Below are 23,663 nucleotides of genomic sequence, written 5' to 3'. Positions count from 1 at the left end.
ATGGCCTTTTTTAGAATTGTCTGATAGTTGTACAACAAAGTATTCACACTTGACATTCAATAATGTTCACTATCTACGAGAAAGAATTTTATTAAAATTTTAGTTTAAAAATGAACTATTATCATAGTATTTCATCACAGAGTAGAATTTATTAAAATATTTCTTTGCAGACGAAGTTATCAATGAAAGTGCCTTGCTGTTCTGCAAACCCATTAGATTTTTACAAAGGAAAACAATTTCTTTTCAGTTCGTTTTTTTATTGTTTTATATTTGAAACTTTCTCCTTTTGTGTAATTTTCATTGCTTCAATCTGAAACATATCATTTATTGTGAAAGCTTCAATTGTTTTATTTATTGCTTAGCTATTAAAATACTACCTTTTAAAAAAATACTACCCAGTTATAACTGGTAATGATTAGTGCAGGTTCATTTCGAAATCCGAATTTTGGACGTATACATCACAAGCTCCATTATAATAAGATAATATAGCTTTTCTTTGTTGCTAGGCCCGGCATGGCAAGCGTGTTAAGGCGTGCGACTCGGAATCTGACGGTCGCGGGTTCGCATCCCGGTCGCGCCAAACATGCTCGCCCTTTCAGCCGTGGGGGCGTTATAATGTGACTATCAATCCCACTATTCGTTGGTAAAAGAGTAGCCCAAGAGTCGGCGGTGGGTGGTGATGACTAGCTGCCTTCCCTCTAGTCTTACACTACTAAATTAGGGACGGCTAGCACAGATAGCCCTCGAGTAGCTTTGTGCAAAATTCCATAAAACAAACAAACAAAAACCTTTGTTGCTAAGCCTTCCGATATGAGACTTTTGTAGCCCAACATAAAATGTTTATCACAACGTTTGGTTACTTTAATTAAAGGCCAGGTATTTTATCTATTTTGCGTTTCTGAACACAAGTTTTAATTAAAATTTATGTAAAACTTTATGTATCAAAGAAACTACAAAGAGAGCTATTAAGGTGGCCATGTTAAAAGAGAACTTAACAAATACCTTTAAAATTAACTACTTAGAACTAGCCTGTCTAATGTTAAGCAAGAAGAGATAAAACAATAATATAATCGGATAAACAGTAAACAATTTAATGATCAATTAGATACGTTCTGTAATACGGTCACACCATTCTAATGTCATAGCAATACTCTTCTGTATATATATAATAACAATAATCTTTATATATATATATATATATATATATATATATATATTCTGTTTTTGTAACCGCTCTACTTTTGAAGCAAACGGTTGTGTTTTCGGTAATTATATCAAACAATTTTTTAAAAATAATTTTTAGATTTTACTATTTTTTGAAGTTTTAGTCTATCTTTGAATATTTGTTTATTCTCTTTAGAATGTCACTCAGTGGCTTAGCGGTAAGTCTGGAAGCATTTAACACTAAACACAGGGCTCTGATAGACGTGTTTAGTAACAAACAAACAAAAATTTCTTTAGAATAGAAGCTAAATAGTAATATTTAAATTATAAGAAACTTTTTTTCAAAACAAGATAAAATTTCAGACGAGGGAATATAAGATTTAAACTGAAAACCTAAAATTGGATAAAATTTTCTTTAATTACGCTCCTGTTCCTTACTTATATATAAGAAAAGAATTTTAAGCTAACACAACCAGTTACAACAAAAAAAAACACGAATATTTTTTCAACTCACGTATTTGTTTTTTAATTCGAATTTCGTTTTGCTGCGTTTTGTAAGCACTTTGGATGAATATAAACACATTCTCAGTTCTACGTAACTTAAATATTAACCAAGTAATTTTTAACTGAATTCAGAACAGGAATTTTATTGTTGCGTTTAATTTGTGAAAAATAAGAACATTAAAATATAAATGCTGAGTAGTTTAAAACATAATTGAGTCTGGAAAAAATCCACAAAAATACCTTTTTATTTAAAAAATATAACTCTAATAAGTTAATGAATCTGATTATGGGAACTCATAAGCAGAACGTGGTTGCATATATCAAATGTATTAAACTAGGAAAGGGTAAAATTTCACAAACTGAGTACAGTGGTGATTTGTTTTCTCTTCGGCCATTCGACGGTTGACGAATGCTCACACTATTTAAACATGGATCATTCTGTAATTGACTTAAAACATTTTTACAAATTCGAAAAGGCAAAGATTTATTTTTCTTTTTAGTTTCACACGGACTAACCTCTATGAAGGTATAAAACATTGTTAGAGGAAGATGGAGAATGACTAGTTTTAAGATTGTGATTAAATTTACGATTTGCTTAGAGGTGAGTATTCTGTTTCACCTATGTACTTTTATTAGCAGTAAAGACTTGTGTACATACTACCTCTTACCGTTCAGAAATAAATGAATTGTTTTTAGATTTATACATGACCTCAGATACAGTAAAAATTTCCAAATTTAATAAAAATTAACACAAGATGTCATTATACTTACTTTAATATAATTTTTTATTGTTGTTAAATGTTTCATAAATTATTGTTTTTCATTTTTCTTTTAAGAGAAGGCTAACATTAAACTAGTTGTGTCGAGTCAGAATCAGGAAATAAATCAAACGCCGAATTCAATTTTATAAGCCATTAAATCTTACGTTGAGTCAACGGAGCACATTTTAGAAATGGTAAATAAATTATAAACTTAAAGTCAATGTACACAACACTCATGATTGCAGTATAATAATTCATAAGGTTGGATTTTTTAAATGTTCAACACTGTTGTCGTTCAATCAAATCCCAGTTATTCCCGCCATGTTAAAAATATAACACACACTAATATTTATATTTGTAGATGGTATTTTAATTATAAATCAGTAATCTATACTACGTGTTTTGTCGAAACCTAAATATGTGCTCAATTCACGCTAATAATCTGTGCCTATTATTTTGTACACACTTTAATGGTGGAATTTATGTCATCCCACGTGCCTTTTCTCATCACATTTGATCATATTTTAGTATATTAGCTGTCATTAGAAGGTTCTCTTTCTTATTCGACCGCAGCGGCCGAGATACAAACAACCTCATAACTAACGTTGTCTTCATGGTTGATCTATGGCATGACCAATGAAACAACATGCCTATCTTAAGATTGGAAAAAACTTAAGCTGGTGATTATATATATATATCAATGTAAATTTTTTTGTATGATTAGGATCGTGTCCTTACAAGTATGTCGTTTAACCATAGCTCCAGTCAACGTGGAGGCCAATTAACCCCGTTATTTTAAATTTTGCTACCCTTTTAGTTAACAGCATTTACATTGAATATGGTTTAATGAACCGGTTTACACTAGACCCAGCAGTAGTTTCTTATAAAATATATCTCGCCCACACTTGCATTAAAAAACGGGCCTTATTTTAAGAACATAGTTTTATTAACAAGTATTTGTTCTCTTGGCTGTACTGTGCACTTTAAATTTTACTTTTTTTAGTAATTATTACTCTCCATTTAAATTAAATTAGTACAATTACTTGGGTGAAAATTTGGCAACTGTACAGAGTTAGAATTTGCTAACTTGTTTATTCAGCTTTCAATGAATAAAACTTAAAGATAAATGTGAAATTTCGCCATTGGTTGATCAGAAGTCTTCAAAAAGCATGATTTCTGAAGGGTGCGTGGAATATGCAGATTAATCCCTTCTTCCTAAAGCCTTGTGGTATTCAACTGATCATTATTTGCAGTATCTTCTAAACAAAGAACATGAAGTTAATTGCGGATGAGTTAAATACATATTAAGATGCTCATATATACAAAGATGTTATTTAATCGCAAAATACGTTTACTAACACGTTTCTACCTTTCTACTTTTGCTTAAAGATTTTAGTTTGGGTGTTTTTCATGAAACTTGTTATTTTATCTCTGATATATCTGTAATTATTTTTACCCTTGATAAATGTAGGTCGTTAGTGTTATCTGTAATTAGCATGTTTATTTGAATGTAAAGTATTAATTTTACTACTAGATCTGACAATAAAACGGTGGTCATTGTAACAAAACATAAATTCGAAGTTCAACGGCAATGTAGGCTAGAAACAATACCAATAAATATCTTCGAAATTTTTAGTTCTTCTTATTCATTAGTTTTACTTGATGATACAGTTGCTGAATTCACATCTACAGAAGAAACACTTAGTTTTTTTTCAATCACGTTAACTCTACACAACCCAACATTAAGTTCGCCTGTGAATAGGAAAAAAAAAACTAGCCAAATATCATTTCTTAACCTCAAAATCACAAGAACTGGTACACAATTCTAAACAGAAATCCACAGAAAAATCACCCACACATGAAACAAAACAAAAACTTAACGTATTAAGAAACCAAATAAACACAGCCATAAAACAATGTTCACCCGATAAAATTAACGATGAAATCAACAAAATAAAAAACACTTCATTAACATCAACAAATTACCTCACAAACCGTGAAACAATTATACGCGTACGCCTAGACCAATAACAAACAAACAATAATAAATCCCAAGATACAACAAACTATAAAACCTTATACTGCTGCATACCATATGTTCCAGACATCAGCGAAAAAAATAACCAACATTTGGAAAAAAACTTACAACAAAACAGAACATTCCAGTAAACACCAAATTTATTCAAAAACCAAAATTAAAGTTCATACTATGTAAAAAATACACTGACAAACACAACACCCACATAATTTATAAAATACAATGCAACAACTGAGAAAGAAGCGGAAAATGGAATCTAGACTTAAAAAACACAAAAAACACCTTCACACGTTTTTGAACACTGTAAATCAAATAAACACAACATAATCATAGAAAACACCCAGATATTAAGTAGGAAAACGCAAAAATAAAAAACCCCACCCTACTTATATAGCAACTAAAACCAAAATTAAACCAATATAAAAGAACACCTTTATACCTATACTAATTAATAACCTAACATCCACCTGCAACGCTTCCTACAATCCCATACCCGTTTATACTCTTGTCCCTATGGCATGTGTCTGGCAACGGTCACTTGCAAATTCTCTCTTTCTTAACCTGAAGATGACCTAAAAAGGTCAAAATGTTGCTCTCTTCTTATCAATAAAAATGTGAATACCCACACCAGCCGTTCTGTTGGTATGTTTGTTTGTTTGTTTGTTTTGGAATTTCGCACAAAGCTACCCGGGCACTATCTTTGCTAGCCGTCCCTAATTTAGCAGTGTAAAGCTAGAGGGAAGGCAGCTAGTCATCATCATCCACCGCCAACTCTTGGGATACTCTTTTACCAACGAATAGTTGGATTGATCGTAACATTATAACGCCCCCACGCCAGCCGTTCTGAGATACATCTGACTAACATACGTCCTTCCACACAATAAGGGTTAACTTTTCACAAATAAGACGAAATTAATGTGTTTTTAAGTGAAACTATGTAATTATAACTGAAGAAAAAGTCATACTTATCTGACAGTATTCTACGAGACCATGAAATTAATTAGCGTCCAAAGAGACTCTTTCTGTTCTGTTCTGTTCTTTTGAATACAACTGATAAATCCTCGAAACCATAAGAGTAGCTCTAATAAAGTTTAGTACCAGGTGGCATCAATACTGAATCTTTCCTCTTCCTATCAGTTGGTGTGCTTGTTTATAATGGAAAACAAGTATGCTACTTATATGCTCTTTGAACTTTAAATTTTGTTCCATTTGTATGTGAAAATTGTTCATCATTTTGTAATTGAAAACCATAAAACAAATGATGAGTTATTAGCACAAGCGTCGCATAAAGTTCCATAAAAACCACATATTTCATTTTCTTCACCTTTTCTGTCATAGTTTGCACTCTTTAGAAGAAAAGAATTAAAGTTTATTGCCATTTGTGTTTTTTAAATGTCATTCATAGACTCGAGCAAAGTATTCGTGAAATAATTTTGTTTTAGAAGGAAAAGTATTCCAGTGATGTGATAGGTCTCTGTTACTATTGATTTTATCTGTTAATAAAAATCATCTCTCGATAACAAACATAAAGAATTATTTAGCTTACAATTTCCCTGTAAACATTTAACCGTTTAATAATTATTAAGTCTACATTTCAACACATGAATAGAAAAGTTATATATATCCTATCTCATGTGTGTTTTTTCTACTAATATGAACATTAGAGGTTTTATTAAAAAATACTGTTTTCATTATATAAATGCAACGGCAGATAGAAGAGATGCAAGGTTCAGAATTGTACTGAACTGTTATTTCAGCCCAAAGCTACACAGCAACCTATTTGGGTTCTGTCTGCCTCATTGTTTGTACCATTGTCCCAGCCACTGAAAAGGAGGGAAATAAGACAAGTATAAATATAAAATAAGAAATCAGATTCAGTTTAAAATATGCTTATTTTTCCGATACCGAAGATAAGGCTTAATTTCATAACAGATATAATCGTCAGTGAACAACTGCAAAAAAGAAAATTGTTCTAAAAGATTTACTTTATGTGGTATTTTTCCTCCCTAAATAATATATAAAGGTTCATGCAATCTGCTAGTTACTGTAATGTAAAAATTAAACGTTTATTAAAATTGTAGAGAAGAAATGATGAAAGATATAATTTTAAAAGTCCTCTACGAGAACCAAATGTTGTGAAATCTAAATATATTTTAGTTGTTGTAATGCTTATTATTTCAATTCAGGACGATACAATTTGTTGTTGTTGCGGTGAATAAAACTTAATTGTGAAGGGGTCAGAATGTTGCAATCAACCTAAACCTGTTATATTAAATAATTAGAAAACTTTATTTATTGAGTATAAAAAGGAGTAAATTTTAAATAATTATGTAAACCACCTTCTTTATTGCGTGCAAGAGATCTTTGGTTTGATCCTGGGATAACCAAAAGTTGGAATTACACGCATTTTTTTTCTTTTCGTTAAGTCATGATCTCTCATTATTATATTACACCCTGATTTATCTTTGCACTTAAATGATCCCTGAATACCATACAAGTGAAACGATTTTGAAAATAAGCATCAGTTTAAAATCCGCCTAATACAAAAAACATTCTTTAAAAAACGATACTTCAGTAGTTTTATATGGAATCAGTAGATTTCACACACATGTAAACATACGTAAGCCTTTAAAAGACGAATGATAAAAACTTGCCCGACTTAAAAGCTTATGTATCAAGCCCGTGTGCTTTTTGGGCTGGCTAATTACTTGTACACAGATAAGAGAGAAAGATTTACTGATTGATCTACGTTCCCAGTGTGCAGTGACCTGTATGAAGTGAACATGAAGTTCGAAAATATTAAGGTAATTCTATTCACAACAGATATATTTCAATGAAAGTACCTTGTTTAAAACATTCTGCTAAGTTAGAACAAGATGTCTTGCCAGTTTTACCAATATAAATTAAACTCGCCAAATTTGCCTCCCTGTGATTAAAACCGATTGATGGAAAACAGCTGACAGTTTTCCGTACGTGTTCCAACACTTTAACGAACCACGACGGAAAGAAATCAGACATACGTAATTACTAGCACATAAACAATTTGAGAAACCAAAACTAAAATCTCTTGGGAAAACAGACACAAAGAACGTATTTATCATTCGCTTTTATATTCCAAGACGATTGGCGTTGATTTAGTAGCAACGTAAGCCACAAGCGGATGTACTTACAGCGTAAACTGCGTAGCATTTTGCAGAAACATGTATAACTGTTACAGGGCTTCTACAATTATATTCTGAAATTTTTAAAATATCTATATGTGTTTCTAGACAGTAGTAAAATTTGTTTTTTAACTCTAGTTTCGAACTAATAGATTAGAAGAAAAACAACTACTGAGTGAAACGGCACCGTCTCCTCACTCTGGGTTACTCTTGAGAAATAACATTTGTTCTTCTAAAGCGCCCAAGGCTCCAAAGTGCGGTGATTTTGTAGCAATATGACTCAATACGTAACCCCTTAAATTCATTATTCGTGCACCTCAGCCGTATAAAAAGAATAGTTAACGACAGTTTTTCTAATACTCAAATTTTACGCAAAGAACCATACCTGTCATAGCCTACTCAGTGTTAAAATTATTGAGTTTTGTTCAGTTAAGATAAATTTTAAGCAAATGAAATAAGAAGTACAGCGAAATTCATATGAAATGAGTAATTAAGAATCTAAGGTCAGCACTGAACCGAAATACTTTGGTTATTTTGTGTTTTTCCAATACTGCTGTCTTTTAATGTCATCAAAATCTAAAAGCAACCAATAACCAGTTTGTTTGTTTGTAATTAAACACAAAGATTCACAATAGGCTACCAATAACGAGTTAGTGTGTTTGTAATTGAGCACAATACTATACAATAGACTACTAATAAAGAGTTTTTTATTGTAATTAAACACAAGGCTACACAAAAGAATACCAATAATGAATTTATTGGTAATTAAGCACTAAGCTACACAATAGACTACTAATAAGGAGTTTGTTGATTTGTAATTAAGCACTAAGCTACACAATAGACTACCAATAAGGAATTTGTTTATTTGTAATTAATCATTAAGCTACACAACAGACTACCAATAAGTTTGTTGATTTGTAATTAAGCGCTAAGCTACACAATAGACTACTAATAAGGAGTTTGTTTATTTGTAATTAAGCACTAAGCTACACAATAGACTACTAATAAGGAGTTTGTTTATTTGTAATTAAGCACTAAGCTACACAATAGACTACTAATAAGGAGTTTGTTTATTTGTAATTAAGCATTAAGCTACACAATAGACTACTAATAAGGAGTTTGTTTATTTGTAATTAAGCACTAAGCTACACAATAGACTACCAATAAGGAGTTTGTTGATTTGTAATTAAGCGCTAAGCTACACAATAGACTACTAATAAGGAGTTTGTTTATTTGTAATTAAGCACTAAGCTACACAATAGACTACTAATAAGAAATTTGTTGATTTGTAATTAAGCGCTAAGCTACACAATAAACTACTAATAAGGAGTTTGTTTATTTGTAATTAAGCACTAAGCTACACAATAGACTACTAATAAGGAGTTTGTTTATTTGTAATTAAGCACTAAGCTACACAATAGACTACTAATAAGGAGTTTGTTTATTTGTAATTAAGCACTAAGCTACACAATAGACTACTAATAAGGAGTTTGTTGATTTGTAATTAATCACTAAGCTACACAATAGACTACCAATAAGGAGTTTGTTGATTTGTAATTAAGCGCTAAGCTACACAATAGACTACTAATAAGGAGTTTGTTTATTTGTAATTAAGCACTAAGCTACACAATAGACTACTAATAAGAAGTTTGTTGATTTGTAATTAAGCGCTAAGCTACACAATAAACTACTAATAAGGAGTTTGTTTATTTGTAATTAAGCACTAAGCTACACAATAGACTACTAATAAGGAGTTTGTTTATTTGTAATTAAGCATTAAGCTACACAATAGACTACTAATAAGGAGTTTGTTTATTTGTAATTAAGCACTAAGCTACACAATAGACTACCAATAAGGAGTTTGTTGATTTGTAATTAAGCGCTAAGCTACACAATAGACTACTAATAAGGAGTTTGTTTATTTGTAATTAAGCACTAAGCTACACAATAGACTACTAATAAGAAATTTGTTGATTTGTAATTAAGCGCTAAGCTACACAATAAACTACTAATAAGGAGTTTGTTTATTTGTAATTAAGCACTAAGCTACACAATAGACTACTAATAAGGAGTTTGTTTATTTGTAATTAAGCACTAAGCTACACAATAGACTACTAATAAGGAGTTTGTTTATTTGTAATTAAGCACTAAGCTACACAATAGACTACTAATAAGGAGTTTGTTGATTTGTAATTAAGCACTAAGCTACACAATAGACTACCAATAAGGAGTTTGTTGATTTGTAATTAAGCACTAAGCTACACAATAGACTACTAATAAGGAGTTTGTTTATTTGTAATTAAGCACTAAGCTACACAATAGACTACTAATAAGAAGTTTGTTGATTTGTAATTAAGCGCTAAGCTACACAATAAACTACTAATAAGGAGTTTGTTTATTTGTAATTAAGCACTAAGCTACACAATAGACTACTAATAAGGAGTTTGTTTATTTGTAATTAAGCATTAAGCTACACAATAGACTACTAATAAGGAGTTTGTTTATTTGTAATTAAGCACTAAGCTACACAATAGACTACCAATAAGGAGTTTGTTTATTTGTAATTAAGCACTAAGCTACACAATAGACTACTAATAAGGAGTTTGTTGATTTGTAATTAAGCACTAAGCTACACAATAGACTACTAATAAGGAGTTTGTTGATTTGTAATTAAGCACTAAGCTACACAATAGACTACCAATAAGAAGTTTGTGTGTTTGTAATTGAGCATAATACTATACAATAGACTACTAATAAAGAGTTTTTTTTTGTAATTAAACACAAGGCTACACAAAAGAATACCAATAATGAATTTATTTGTAATTAAGCACTAAACTACACAATAGACTACCAATAAGGAGTTTGTTGTTTGTAATTAAACACTAAGCTATACAATAGATTACCTATCAGTAATTAGTAAACTGTGAATGATAACTTCAACTCGGGTTGAAGAAGCAAAAATTAGTTATTGACCAACAGTCTAAAACACCAGGAAAAACAAGGCAACATCGGAGCTTCATGTCATTCTTTTTTGTCTTCTATCGGATTTCGGGTCTTACAACTTTAACTAGAAATAAAATTTATACGAGAGGTAAAACTTAATAACACCAGACATTACAATATTATAGGATTTGGATTGATTTGTTAGACTTTTTTATCAATAAAACATGAAATATATTGACCAGAAGTAAAAGTCGCAAGGTAAACAGTTTCTCTTACTATCCCTGAGCAATTGTTATTTATTTATAAAGTAAATCTAACACTCCAGCTCACCCCTTAAATCATTTGAACAGTGTGTCTAAATACGTTTTTAACATTTCCGTGGATATAATTTTAACTGTATATATTTAATTCGAAAATAAAAGTAACTCAAGCATCCATTACTTTAGGTAAAAAACAAAACTGCTTAAAACTGAGAAACAGTTAACGATATCCCGCTCTTTCCTTAATTGGTTAATTGATTCATTTTGTCATAACCAGAAACCCACTTGAAGTAAAAACGTTGTTCTATACTTTATTTCAATTAAAGTGCTAATACCCAAACCAGCCGTTTTGAGAATACAAATGCTTTATTTGTTTTACATAAGCACTTAAAATGTATTCTTCTTTTGTGTTTATTATATGTATATATATATGCATACAGTACAATTGTTTCCTTCTTTACGATAATCGTTAAGAAAGTTACTTATAATGGAACTTTTCCATTGTTAAATCGATATGAAAGATAACATCAGACTATGATCATTTAAACAGAAATATCAGAATTACACTTGGAGATCAAAAATTGTTTCTTTACAAAATCCAAAGAAAGCATAATAAATTTTATACAACTCTGTATAACTGACACCAGTACAGTATACATGAAAATTATAACCAAGCTGCAAAAAAAAGATTCTTCAATAAACTTGTTAATATTTCCTTAAATCAACTCTCATATGTAGCACGTCTTTCACCTTGGTTACCCTGATGTAATATTGTTTGTTTGTTTTTCAATTTCGTGCAAAGCTACACGAGCTATCTGCGCTAGTCGTCCCTAATTTTGCAGTGTAAAACTAAAGGAAAGGCAGTTAGTCATCATCACCCACCGCCAATTTTTGGGCTATTCTTTTACCAACGAATAGTTGGATTGACCGTCACATTATAACGACCCCACGGTTGTAAAGGCGAGCACGTTTGGTGTGATGGGGATTCGAACCCGCGACCCTCAAATTACGAGTCGAGTGTCTTGACCACCTGGTCATGCCGAGCCTGTAATATTCTCAAGTCATGTGTCTTGAAATAACAAGGGATTTTTTATTGTAAAATTCTTTTCTTCAACATGATATGAATTTCAGTAAATAAGAGATCACGGATTATTTGATTCACTACAACGAACTGACTAATTTCGCTGAATTTAAGGTCATCAATGTTGATTGTCAAACCGAACCAAATAAAGCTCATCTAATACTGTCGCGAACTGAGCATATTGTTTAGTTTAGTTTCAGTGTTATTAATGGGTAAAGGATTATACAACTAAAACAAACGTTCGTTTTATTGTTGAGAGCAAACCTACGCAGTGAGCTATCAGCACTGAGTCCAGCGTAGAGATCACACTCCGACTACTAACATTATTAGCCCTCAAGCTTATGTTCGAGACAATGAGGGCCATACAAAAGTATTAAAATAATCGTACAATAGTTGATATACTAAAATTGTCTATATTTATTTTTAGACTTTTCCTATTACCGTCTTTGAATTGTTTGTGATTCCTATTTCCAAGTATAGATAAATACTTCTTTAGTGAGGTATTATGATTACTTTGAAAATCGCATTTTTATACTGGCAAAAATAATAATCCTTTTTGATTGTAAAACCTGTTGCTATATTCGTCGTTTCAGAAACAGTTCTTACAAACTGGATTTATATTTTTTATATTCGAATTGGTATAAAATAAAATGTAATTATAAATATTTTCAAAGAGCAGAGAGTTAATTAAATTTTACTTGTGGTTCAGGTGTTATTTAATAACCTTGATAAAGAAAAGATCAAGTTCCAGTTTACATTTTTATGTCTTATTTTTATCAGCTATAAGTTCTCTTTTTCACTTTATAAGCTTATCTTCAAGGTAAGCTTGATGAGTTATAACGCTGAAGTGAGTGGTTCGATTTTTTTTTCGGTGATAACAGAACAGACAGCCATTTGTGCAGCTTTGCTCTGAAAAACATTTTCCAATTCTGCTCTTTTAAGTTCCATCAAATTAATTTCTCGGTACGTAGATTTTAGTTTTACACTATTATATTTAATATATTTAAGTCCCTCCGTGGGATGACAGACAGTACGTCTACAAACTCACAACACTAAAATCAGGGGTTTAGTTCAATGCGGTGGAGGTAGCAGATAGGTTTGCTCTAAGTAAAACACAATCTGTAAATTTCAATTTATCTTCCGTTATTTTACGTTAATTGGTGTAATATATTAATTTTCATTAATTTTATTTGCCAAATCCGTTCTTTTATTTGTTTTTATATCACTTTTTTATTTTCTGTTAATATCCTTTTTCAATGCAAAGAGATTAAAATCTCTTGATTCTTCTCCACTAATTACATAAGTTAACGATGTATATTTTCCACATGTGCTCTTTGCTGACTTAGCAATCTATATTTTGTACCAGCTGAATATAATATTTATATTACTATGTATTATATTTTCGAAAATTCTGTTTTTATTATCCCCCGTTAGTACAGTCGTAAGTCTAAGGATTTACAACGCTAAAATCAGGGATTCGATTCCCCTCGGTAGGTTCAGCAGATAGCCCGATGTGACTTTGCTAAAAGAAAACACTCAATCTTTTCATTATTGCAAGTGTTAATAATTACTGTGAATGATTTACACTAGGGGTCGGAATCCTACGGCCCGCCAGCCGAAGTCATCCGGCCCTCAGTTCCCAAACGAAATATCACATCCATCCGGCCCGTGGTGGTCCTGAAAAGGAATTCAAGTTTGTAACTTAATGTAGCCCTACATCTGCTCACAGACATGGCCTCTGGCCCCTGTCCGGAAAGAGGTTGCCGACCCCTGAAATACATTGATTATATTAATTAAAATTTTCTTACCTTATTGTTTTTGTCCCCAGGTGGATTGTTTTTAAGGTTACGAATGTGCAACGGAAAAATTCTGAGCTCGATTTTCTGAGGTGGACAGAGTGGTCAAAATAATTGTTGTTTTTCCTATTTGCATAATAATTTTGTCATCTTTGTGTCACAAAGACAACATTTTATCTGAAAAATAAATTGCTTAGCACTTTAAATTCCTTCCGTGTAAATGGACATAGCGTTATGTGATGTTTACAGCGCCCACTATTTACTCCATTTATTGGTTACTCGTACTTGGTATTTTCAACCAGAAAGGCACCGCATGAAAAACAACCAGTTATTGAGCACTTGCGGTCTCAAAGATTCTTTTGATTAATTGTCACGATTGTAACACCCCTTTACCTAAATTGGTTGATGGCATATTGCGTCTCGAACTTTGGACCTTCCATTCCGCAACTCAACATACAAACTTCTAGGCCAAGTCTGCCCCTCCTAAAACACAAACAATAAATCTCAAATTTCCTCACTCCCCTCACTATTGCTTATACCACATTACCAGTTTGTTCTTGTTTATTGCCATCGTCCCTTTCTATAATAGCCCTCGGAGGCTCAACTGTAAGCTTTTAAACTTATAATACTAAAACTCGAAACTCGTTCTCCAGAATGAGCACAGCACAGTTCTTCCATTATGTAGTTTTACGCCAAAACAAACACCTTTTTAGCATAAGTTTTTGCTTGTTTCCTAAAAATGGAATGTATTACGTTACTTGTTGAATTTCACCCAAATCTCCTCGAGGATTATCTGTGCTAGCCTTCCCTTATTTTGAAACTAGTCAACATCACCCACCACCAACTCTTGTATTACCCTTTATTAACGAAAAGTAGTATTGACCATCACATTATAATACTGTTACTGCTAAAAAGGTGGGTATGCTTGGCGACAACTTTTGTCCCGCAACTCATAGATTGTAAGTCTAACGCCCTAGTCACCCCGCCAGGCCAAGCTAAATAGGGAACGTACTTCTTATTTTACATTGAAAATTGTCAAGTTATGACTCAATATGTCTTCCAAAAAATATACTGAAATTCAAACAGATATATATGTTCACTGTTCAATATTCAGCCTCATATGTATATTCAGATTTACTTTTAGATGATCTAAATGTTATAAAATATTTATGTCAAAAGGTAAAACATAGAACAGTATGCAAACAAGTAAACGGAACAATAGACTAATTATTAATATGCTTGTCTTGCCATTTTCAAAACGTGTGCAAAATAAAATCGTAATTATATCGTTAGCACACATGGGTTTTTAGCCATTAAAGCAGTCAGTGACCATTTTAGTTTTTTATTAATTTTATGCTTTTAGCAATGTTTCCACTGGCCAGTCACCCAGAATTTTGCAGAAATTAGTTATTCAAGTCATTTCGGGTCGTTTGTTTATTGGCTAACCTCTTGCCAAAAGCTGATTGAACAGAAAGCTGGCGATTGCCGCACTCTTGGTGAAAACTGCATTTACGGCTGAACACAAAACAGATATCGATATACTATCGACATTCAATGAGTAAGTGTACTTGTATTGATAAAGCAACGTTAATATAGGAAAAAAAGAAAATGGTTTGTAAGTGCAAGTGTGTATGTGTGGTACTTGTAAGAATAGCCCTTAATGTCAATACAAATGTAACGGTTTAGATCCAGAGATCAAAATAACACGAAAAGCAGGTGGGAAACAGCCGCAGAGCACATTAAAGGCATGAAGAAAAAAAAAAAGGAAGAATAGATTATTCTATTCCATAAGAGAGAGAGAAGATGATATGCCTAGTGAAACTTATGAGGATCCCTTGCATTTCGCGACACATAAGAAGATATGTAGGTCATCCAATTATTCAAGTGTGAAAGCAAGGCGATGTTGTAGTACTCCAATAGAACGCGGGAACTATGTCTATTCAGTTAGGCAATTCTTTGGTATCGAATCCACAATGACATCAAACTTTTCACTTGAAGAAACTGAACGGAAAGCATCAAATTTCAGTTCTCTTGACAAGAACTGTCGATTATTTGCATTCTGCATGACTGTACCACATTACTCCCAGGAGATCTAGATGGTCTTATGAACGTGATTGGAAACCACATTTGTAAGAAATCTCATGATACAAAACTATTCTCATCTGCCAACGATGCGTAACAAGCTCTGCCAGAGAAATGTATTCAGAGTAAACTTATATTTTCACTGCTATGTTAGTCTATAGCATTCAAAGAAATGAAACAGAAACTGAAGATTGGATAACAAGCTTTTAAAACAGCTATATGGCACTTTCGTCGATAAAAGTCTAGGTTTCAGCTAAACCTACATTACGGTCTGTCCAACATTACTGTAAGCGAACTGCACTGAAAGAGATAGAGTACCATTGATCAAAGTGAAAATACTTATACTCTGAAAACAAAGAACGGGAACAAATAGCCAAGAACAGAAAATTTATGTTTGATGTTGGCCAAGAGACCAAGAAGGTTAGTAAACAACACAACGTAGCCCGGCATGGCCAAGCGTGTTAAGGCGTGCGACTCGTAATCTGAGGGTTCGCATCACCGTCGCGCCAAACATGCTTTCCTTTTCAGCCGGGGGTGCGTTATAATGTGACGGTGAATCCCACTATTCGTTGGTAAAAGAGTAGCCCAAGAGTTGGCGGTGGGTGGTGATAACTAGCTGCCTTCCCTCTAGTCTTACACTGCTAAATTAGGGTCGACTAGCACAGATAGCCCTCGAGTAGCTTTGTGCGAAATTCAAAACAAACAAACAACACAACACCATACTATGTACTAGTAGTAGTTTACTACTATGTGAGAGTCAAAAACTTGCGACAGCATCACTAAATCTGCAACTTTTTCGTAAAACTTTGTGTGGAATTTTAGCTTAACCTAAAAAAACTAATAGTAAAGTTTTAACTCATTACGGAATGGTGTTGTACACTAAGGTCTGTCATACATCCTGGATGCTTAGCCCGTGGAAGCTCTGTTAAAAATGTTAGCAAAATAAAATTGACATACAAAGAATGGAGTACAGTTAACGCCAAAAACATGAATCTTTTATTGACGTTCGTCAATTGTTTAATAAAATATCATGAAATTTAATTTGTTAGATAACATGTATCAAGTTGAACAAGTAACTAACTGTAAAGTGTTATGTATCATCACATAGAAACATGAAGATGTTGTTCATGTATGGTTGAATCAACCACCAGTCTGCTGTATGTATAGGGCCAAATGAGAACTATTTTTAGAGATCTGTATATCTCTTGGAACACATTATAATTAGATCTAATCTAAACATACAGGATATTCTGTTTCATTAATTTATTGTATAATTACAAGCTTTCTAAGTATAATGACTTTGAGAATCCTTTATAAGGCAATCGAAAAACATATTTTCAAGAGATTACTGAAATCTGTTTACAATTTTGGTACCTACTGAACTTAAAAATCTATGAACTAAAAAGTTACGATACTGTTTCAGAGTATTTCACTATTTTAAAAATTTTGTAAGCATGCAAATTATTGCTAAGTGAATAATTCTTTGGGATGTTTCTTACATACCAAACATTTGTGGACTTTTGGGTTGAGGCCCGGCATGGCCAGGTGGTTAGGACGCTTGACTCCTGGTCTGAGGATCGCGGGTTAGAATCTCATTCACACCAAACAGGCTCGCCCATTTCAGTTGTGGGGCATTATAATGTGACGGTCAATCCCACTATTCGTCGATAAAAGAATAGCCCAAAACTTGGCACTGAGTGGAAATGACTAGCCGCCATCCATCTAGTCTTACACTGATAAATTAAGAAAGACTAGCGTAAGTAGCCTTTGTACAATTTTGCGCGAAATTGAAAAACCAAATCTTTTGAGCTGACTTAAATTCCCTACCCTATCCGGCTGCATCATTTTAGTGTTAAACTTGTGTCTTGTGTGATTACGCTGTATGTAACCTCTCAGATGAAAAATAATCAAAGTACAAGTTTATCACTAAGTGTATTAAAACAAAAGAAGAATTAGTATGACAATGTCTTTTCTAGCAATAAAATACGTGTTTATAATGTACTCAAATAAGAAGAAAGAAATATAAAAAATATTTAATGATCGAAATTTTAAACGTTTATTTCTGAACCCAAAGTAAATACATGCATTCAAATGTATGTTTCTTTTTTAAAATTCCTTTTTAAAGAAGGAAATAAGCACATTATGGCCTTTCCTTTTTTCATGAAAAGAAATATACTTCTTTTTTATTTGTTTTGGAATTTCGCACAAAGCTACTTGAGGGCTATCTGCGCTAGCCGTCCCCAATTTAGCAGTGTAAGACTAGAGGGAAGGCAGCTAGTCATCACCACCCACCGCCAACTCTTGGGCTACTCTTTTACCAACGCATAGTGGGATTGACCGTCACATTATAACCCCCCACGGCTTAAAGGGCGAGCATGTTTGGCGCGACCGGGATGCGAACCCGCGACCCTCAGACTACGAGTCACACGCTTGGCCATGCCGGGCCTACTTCTTTTTATCTTTTCAAGGAAGGATATTGACTAGTTTCAACATCTCAATTATGATTTATATTGTTTCCATGAAAAGGATACACTTCTTGTTTTTATCTTGTGGGGGTAATAAGTAGACAAATTATAGAATTCCCTCTTATTTTTCAGGAACTTGGAACAACAATTATAACTTCCATTCCTATTTTCAAAGAAGTATTTACAAATGTTATAAGATCTTTTTATTCTATTAAAAAATTGGATTTAAAAATATATAAAGTATATTTTTTCTTTAGGAAAGGAAATATAAAAATTTAATATCTCTTCAGTTTCCTAAGGAAGCGGATAAAAATTATATTGACGCCAAGTAGTTGTTGTTCCTTTCTTTTTTAAAAAAGAATAATGTCCCCATTAGTTGTCGCTGAAGTAACTAGTACAAAAATTCATTTTTGTATGTGGCTTAATAATTTTACGTAATACTCTTGATGGTTGTAAGCTACCTCCTTCAATATTACTTTTGCATTAAACTATCTCTTATCAGCTCCATCTTCATAAATCATCTATAACGTAAACAATTTGATTTTGGTCTCATGTTTATTTTGTTATAAAATTCAAATTATCCAAAAGCCACTTCTGATGCAAAAACCTTTAGTTTAGTCTTAAATAAAGACAATCATCTGCAATCGTTCACAATACGGCATCTTATTGGAGGTCAGAGAAGTATGTTATCCTTTAACTCACTACTTCACAACGTACTGCATTAGAAATGGGGATAAGGTACAAAATAGCGTTTAGATCATTACTTCATGTGATCCATGATGTGTTACTTCACTATGCATTGTTTAGGAAAAAGTAGAAGGTAAAAATAGCCCTTAATTCGCTATTTCACAATAAATTGTTTTAGGAAAGAGAAGGAGGTAGAAAGAAAGCCTTTAACTCATTATTTCACAATACGTTGCTTTAGGGAGAGAAAGGATATCAGAAAAATATCATAGTTTTCAACTTTTAAAATTTTAATGTCCTTGAAGTTCTATGTTTTAGCATTGCCGTGAGCGTATCGTAGTAAGTAACAACACTAAAATTTAGTGATAAAAAGGGCAAATTTCGTGTCGTAAGAAATACATGATAATCAAATATATTTCAACATTTTGGTTTTTGATTTTTATTTAATTGATCAACTTTAGTTCATTAACACAATTAGAATGTCTGGCCTACTGTAGCTTTGTGGTTAGAGTTCTTGACCGGCAATATGTTAGTCGCCAGATCAAAACCAGTTATTGAACATGCTCGCCCTTTCGGCCATGGAAGTTATAATATGACAGTAATTTCTACTATTCGTTTGTAAATTGTAACCCACTTCAAGATCAGGCACAGAAAGCTCTCGGGTAGATACGTGCGAAGGCCCGGCATGGCCTAGCGCGTAAGGCGTGCGACTCGTAATCCGAGAGTCGCGGGTTCGCGCCCGCGTCGCGCTAAACATGCTCGCCCTCCCAGCCGTGGGGGTGTATAATGTGACAGTCAATCCCACTATTCGTTGGTAAAAGAGTAACCCAAGAGTTGGCGGTGGGTGGTGATGACTAGCTGCCTTCCCTCTAGTCTTACACTGATAAATTAGGGACGGCTAGCACAGATAGCCCTCGAGTAGTTTTGTACGGAATTTCCAAACAAACAAACAAACAAGATACGTGCGAAATTTAAAAAAAAACAAATAAAAATTAGAATATCCTACAAATAAGAAAACTAAAATTCAATGAAATGCGAAAAAAAAACGTTTTCCTCCGTTCAACGAAATCTTAATACAAATATGAGAACAGTTTCTAAAATTCAGGCGTGTGTTTGAAAATAAGAAATTATTTGCAAGCAGTTAAATAACAACTCGCTTTATAGCAACCCTAAAGTTACCTATCCAGTATAATTTTGCTTAATATAAATAAATGTTAATAAAATATGCTTTATGTACAGCGGTATGTCTCCGGATTTACAACGCTAAAATCAGGGTTCGAAAATCATAAGAAAACACAAACACACAGCTTTATTCTAATGTGTAATAATTTAAATCTTATTAAAATTGCTTAATCTAGGTCACATCCAAACAGTTGTTGTTCACGCTGTTTGTAACATAAATTGCTTCTCGACTACTACTATGTGTGAAGCTTCCTATCTAGCCTGATCAGCCCACGTATTTGGCGAAAATCTTCGTTTACACTAGATATAGTTGATGTGGTGTAGTTGATATATTAGTACATTCTTCTTTACTTTCATTCATAAGGGCCCAGTATGGCCAGATGGTTAAGGCACTCGACTCGTAATCTGAGAGTTGCAGATTCGAATCCCCGTCGCACCAAACATGCTCTCCCTTTCAGCCGTTGGGGCGTTATAATGTGACGGTCAAGCTCACTATTCGTTGATAAAAGAGTAGCCCACAAGTTGTCGGTGAGTGGTGATAACTAGCTGTCTTCCCTCTAGACTTACACTGCAAAATTTGGGAAGGCTAGCGCAGATAGCGCCTCGTGTAGCTTTGCGCGAAATTTAAAACAAATCAAATAATGTATAGGTTCTTATAATAAATCAGTTTATTTAACTATAGAATTATACTACTTAACATAAGTTAAGTAACAGTAATATCAATGAATAAAGAAAAAATACAATGTGTGAAAAACTCAAGTATAGTGGATTTTAACCATTTTTTACTCTGTGTGAAGTTCTTCTGTTAGCCTTAGAAGTTCATAAACAAAATCACTCGTCCCAAATTAATCTACCAAATGTAAATTATTTCATATATTTGAAGATTAATTGTGTTGTACTCTTGATTTCACTCAGAGCCAAAACTCTGAGATTTTTATAACGCCCACATCGAAAAGTAATTGTTGAACATTTCAGTCATGTTAAAAGCTGCTCAGTAATAACAAGTGATAAATTTACATTTTTATTCTTTAAGTTACGTCACAACGGAAGGGTGAATGATAGTGTGAGAAATTCTTAACAACTTAGTGTAGAACATCCTGCTTGTGAAATAAAAGTTAGCATCAACAATAGTCATCCGTGCCCGTGCTTCGTCTCCCGTCATTTCAAAAACAAATGTTGAGCTTTACCTGCGTGCACAGCTTTTAAACTGGGAGAGAGACAAACACTCGGACACACACCAGGGTTTGCAAAATGTATAAGACAATGCGATCATTGCAATCAGTTAGAAATTTCATGTACCGATGTTTAATATTTTACTGTGAATTACATTGATTCAGTACCTTTTTTGTACCCTGGTTTTATAAAAGTCTGTATTTCTAAAGTTACAAAAATTCAATGGATTTAATATGTTACCAAATCTTTGTTGTTGTTTTTTTACAATATTTGCACCTATTTCAACCTTAATTTTCTCATATATATTTTTTATTTCCCAAAACAGGTTAGGAGAAGAGCGAAATAGTACATTTACGTGAAGTTTCCTTACAGAATGTCTATATGAAACGGTCGTCCCACTTATTTAATAAGAAGTGGAATCGTCATGTTGCGAACTTTCACTAATCAACGTTCGTCCAACCACAAACGACACGAGAAGACAGCCACGTGATGTCATACTGGAGCAGCAGAAATATCATTCTGAAAAAGTAACATATTGGTTTTTGTTTGTGCACATGACAAGTCGCTTTACTTCTGAAGAACATTGAAAATCAGTGGCAATGGTCCAGCACAGTATGACCATCAACATAAACAAGGATTTCAAAAAATGAAATCAAACTTTTAGACATATCAAACTAACATATGCATTAGTTTCTTCAGTATCCTTAGAATCTACAGTGTTTCTGTTTTCTTCTGCAGTGTTGAGAAGTGATATATATGTTGTTGTTGTTTTTTCATGAGATACACTGCTTTGTTTCACACTTTCTTCTCTAATACATAATGGTAGCGTAGCTCTTGAAATAATCCCTAGTTTGCTATATAAATAATTTTTTCACTGTACTAATGTTCGTTGATACTTGCAAGCATTGCCTTTGTGGAGAAATGTCCTTTTTCATCAAGGTTCAAGAATCTTAAGATGGTAAACCTTAGGTTGCCAACAACCCACTACAATTTTTTCCAGTGTCAGACATGAGACGATGATAACAGTGGTGCCTGTGTTTAACAGCACAGGACACCAGATTTTCGAGAACAGCTCTGAGTTAGTTGAGGAGGGAGAGCCCTCCTTTCCCAGCTACATCCGAACAACTGCTACTGTTGTATGTGCTGTGATTCTAACTATTGGTACCGCTGGAAACCTTCTCGTGCCCGCTGTAGTTTGCCGGACTAAAGAACTGCGAAACTCAACCAACTTTTTCTTGGTTAACCTCAGCGTGGCTGACCTGCTCGTGTTGCTGGTGTGCATGCCAACTGTGCTAATAGAACTCCACTCTCAGCCGGAGGTGTGGTTGCTAGGAGAGGCCATGTGTAAGTACACTTGATTTCTTTTATTAGCTACGCCAACGAAAAGGTCACACACACACACACGCACATCTATCTCTATGGGAACAAACAGAATCTGCATTTCGGCTAAAAAGTGTTTGAATTATACACCATCCGGCCAACAATTTATGAATTTATTTTGTTTATAATACTTATATTTTTCATTTGAATCAGTTTAAAATAATAAATTTAAATTCAATGCGTAAGCCTCCCGTGAGCACACTTGACATAAGCATGGTAATTCTAAAGATATATATCAGTGTACAGCTTCAATCAAACATTTTTGAAAAGTGCTGCATTTTGGCACTATATACTCATCAAAACAGACATTCCCTTATTATCCCTTTGGGAATATTTCTGTTTACGTGATGATCCTCTTTATTTAGCAGCTTATTCACAACGTTTTGAGTCCGGCATCTGTTTACTTAAGCTAAGTACCGTTATTGTTTATTGATGGCAATTTATAAACTTAAATGTTTAGTTTAAGGGAAACTAGTAAAATAAGTAGGATAAGGTATATAAATCCATCAGTGCTTAATCATTTTATCTTACGTTTATATATGTGAGGGAAGTACACTTATCATAATGTTGTGAGAGTTTGCTTCTGTGGTGTGCAAAAAACAGCTATATTCGTAATATAAATGAATATCCATTTAGCAAGATGTTTAAGTGTGAGCATAGGGACTAAAGGTATTTCAAACCCTTTTCTTTAAGCCACGTGATAATACAGTCATTTGAAATTTGACTGTTGGTAATACATAAATAGTGTCTATATATTCTATTTTATCTTTTTATGTATTTATTTTAATATATTTTATATCATATATTTTCGGTTTCTCTTTGTAACGAACACTGAGTATAAAATAATCTAAAAATGTAAAATATTTTCGCAAAGTTATTTGTTAATTATGAAATAGCAGAATTACTTAATCAGTTTTTCCCTATCGAGAAAATTCGTTTGCCTTTGAAATTCACCCAAAACTACACGCGACCTATCTGCACCAGCCGTC

The 23,663-nt window shown here is 33.1% G+C and overlaps 1 protein-coding gene across 6 annotated transcripts in view; it reads left to right on the top strand.

The window, feature by feature from the left end:
* The window catches only part of LOC143255637 (growth hormone secretagogue receptor type 1-like), an 83,282-nt gene that overhangs the window by 29,609 nt on the left and 30,010 nt on the right, over positions 1-23,663 (top strand). For 5 of the 6 annotated variants that reach the window (XR_013030772.1, XR_013030773.1, XM_076511605.1 and 2 more), the window contains exon 2: positions 21,620-22,638. Coding sequence is in view for 4 of the 6 variants with exons in the window: in XM_076511605.1 (XP_076367720.1) it covers positions 22,311-22,638 (328 nt within the window). In the remaining 2 variants the exon portion in view is untranslated. Of the gene's footprint in view, positions 1-2,167; positions 2,270-21,619; positions 22,639-23,663 lie in introns of those variants that run through there. The other variant, XM_076511609.1, reaches the window with a different exon arrangement.

This window comes from Tachypleus tridentatus, chromosome 7, assembly GCF_004210375.1.
Source record: "Tachypleus tridentatus isolate NWPU-2018 chromosome 7, ASM421037v1, whole genome shotgun sequence".
NCBI classification, from domain to species: Eukaryota; Metazoa; Arthropoda; class Merostomata; order Xiphosura; family Limulidae; genus Tachypleus; species Tachypleus tridentatus.
The sequence above is the reverse complement of the archived record's forward strand: the minus strand, read 5'-3'. Positions and strand labels throughout refer to the sequence as shown.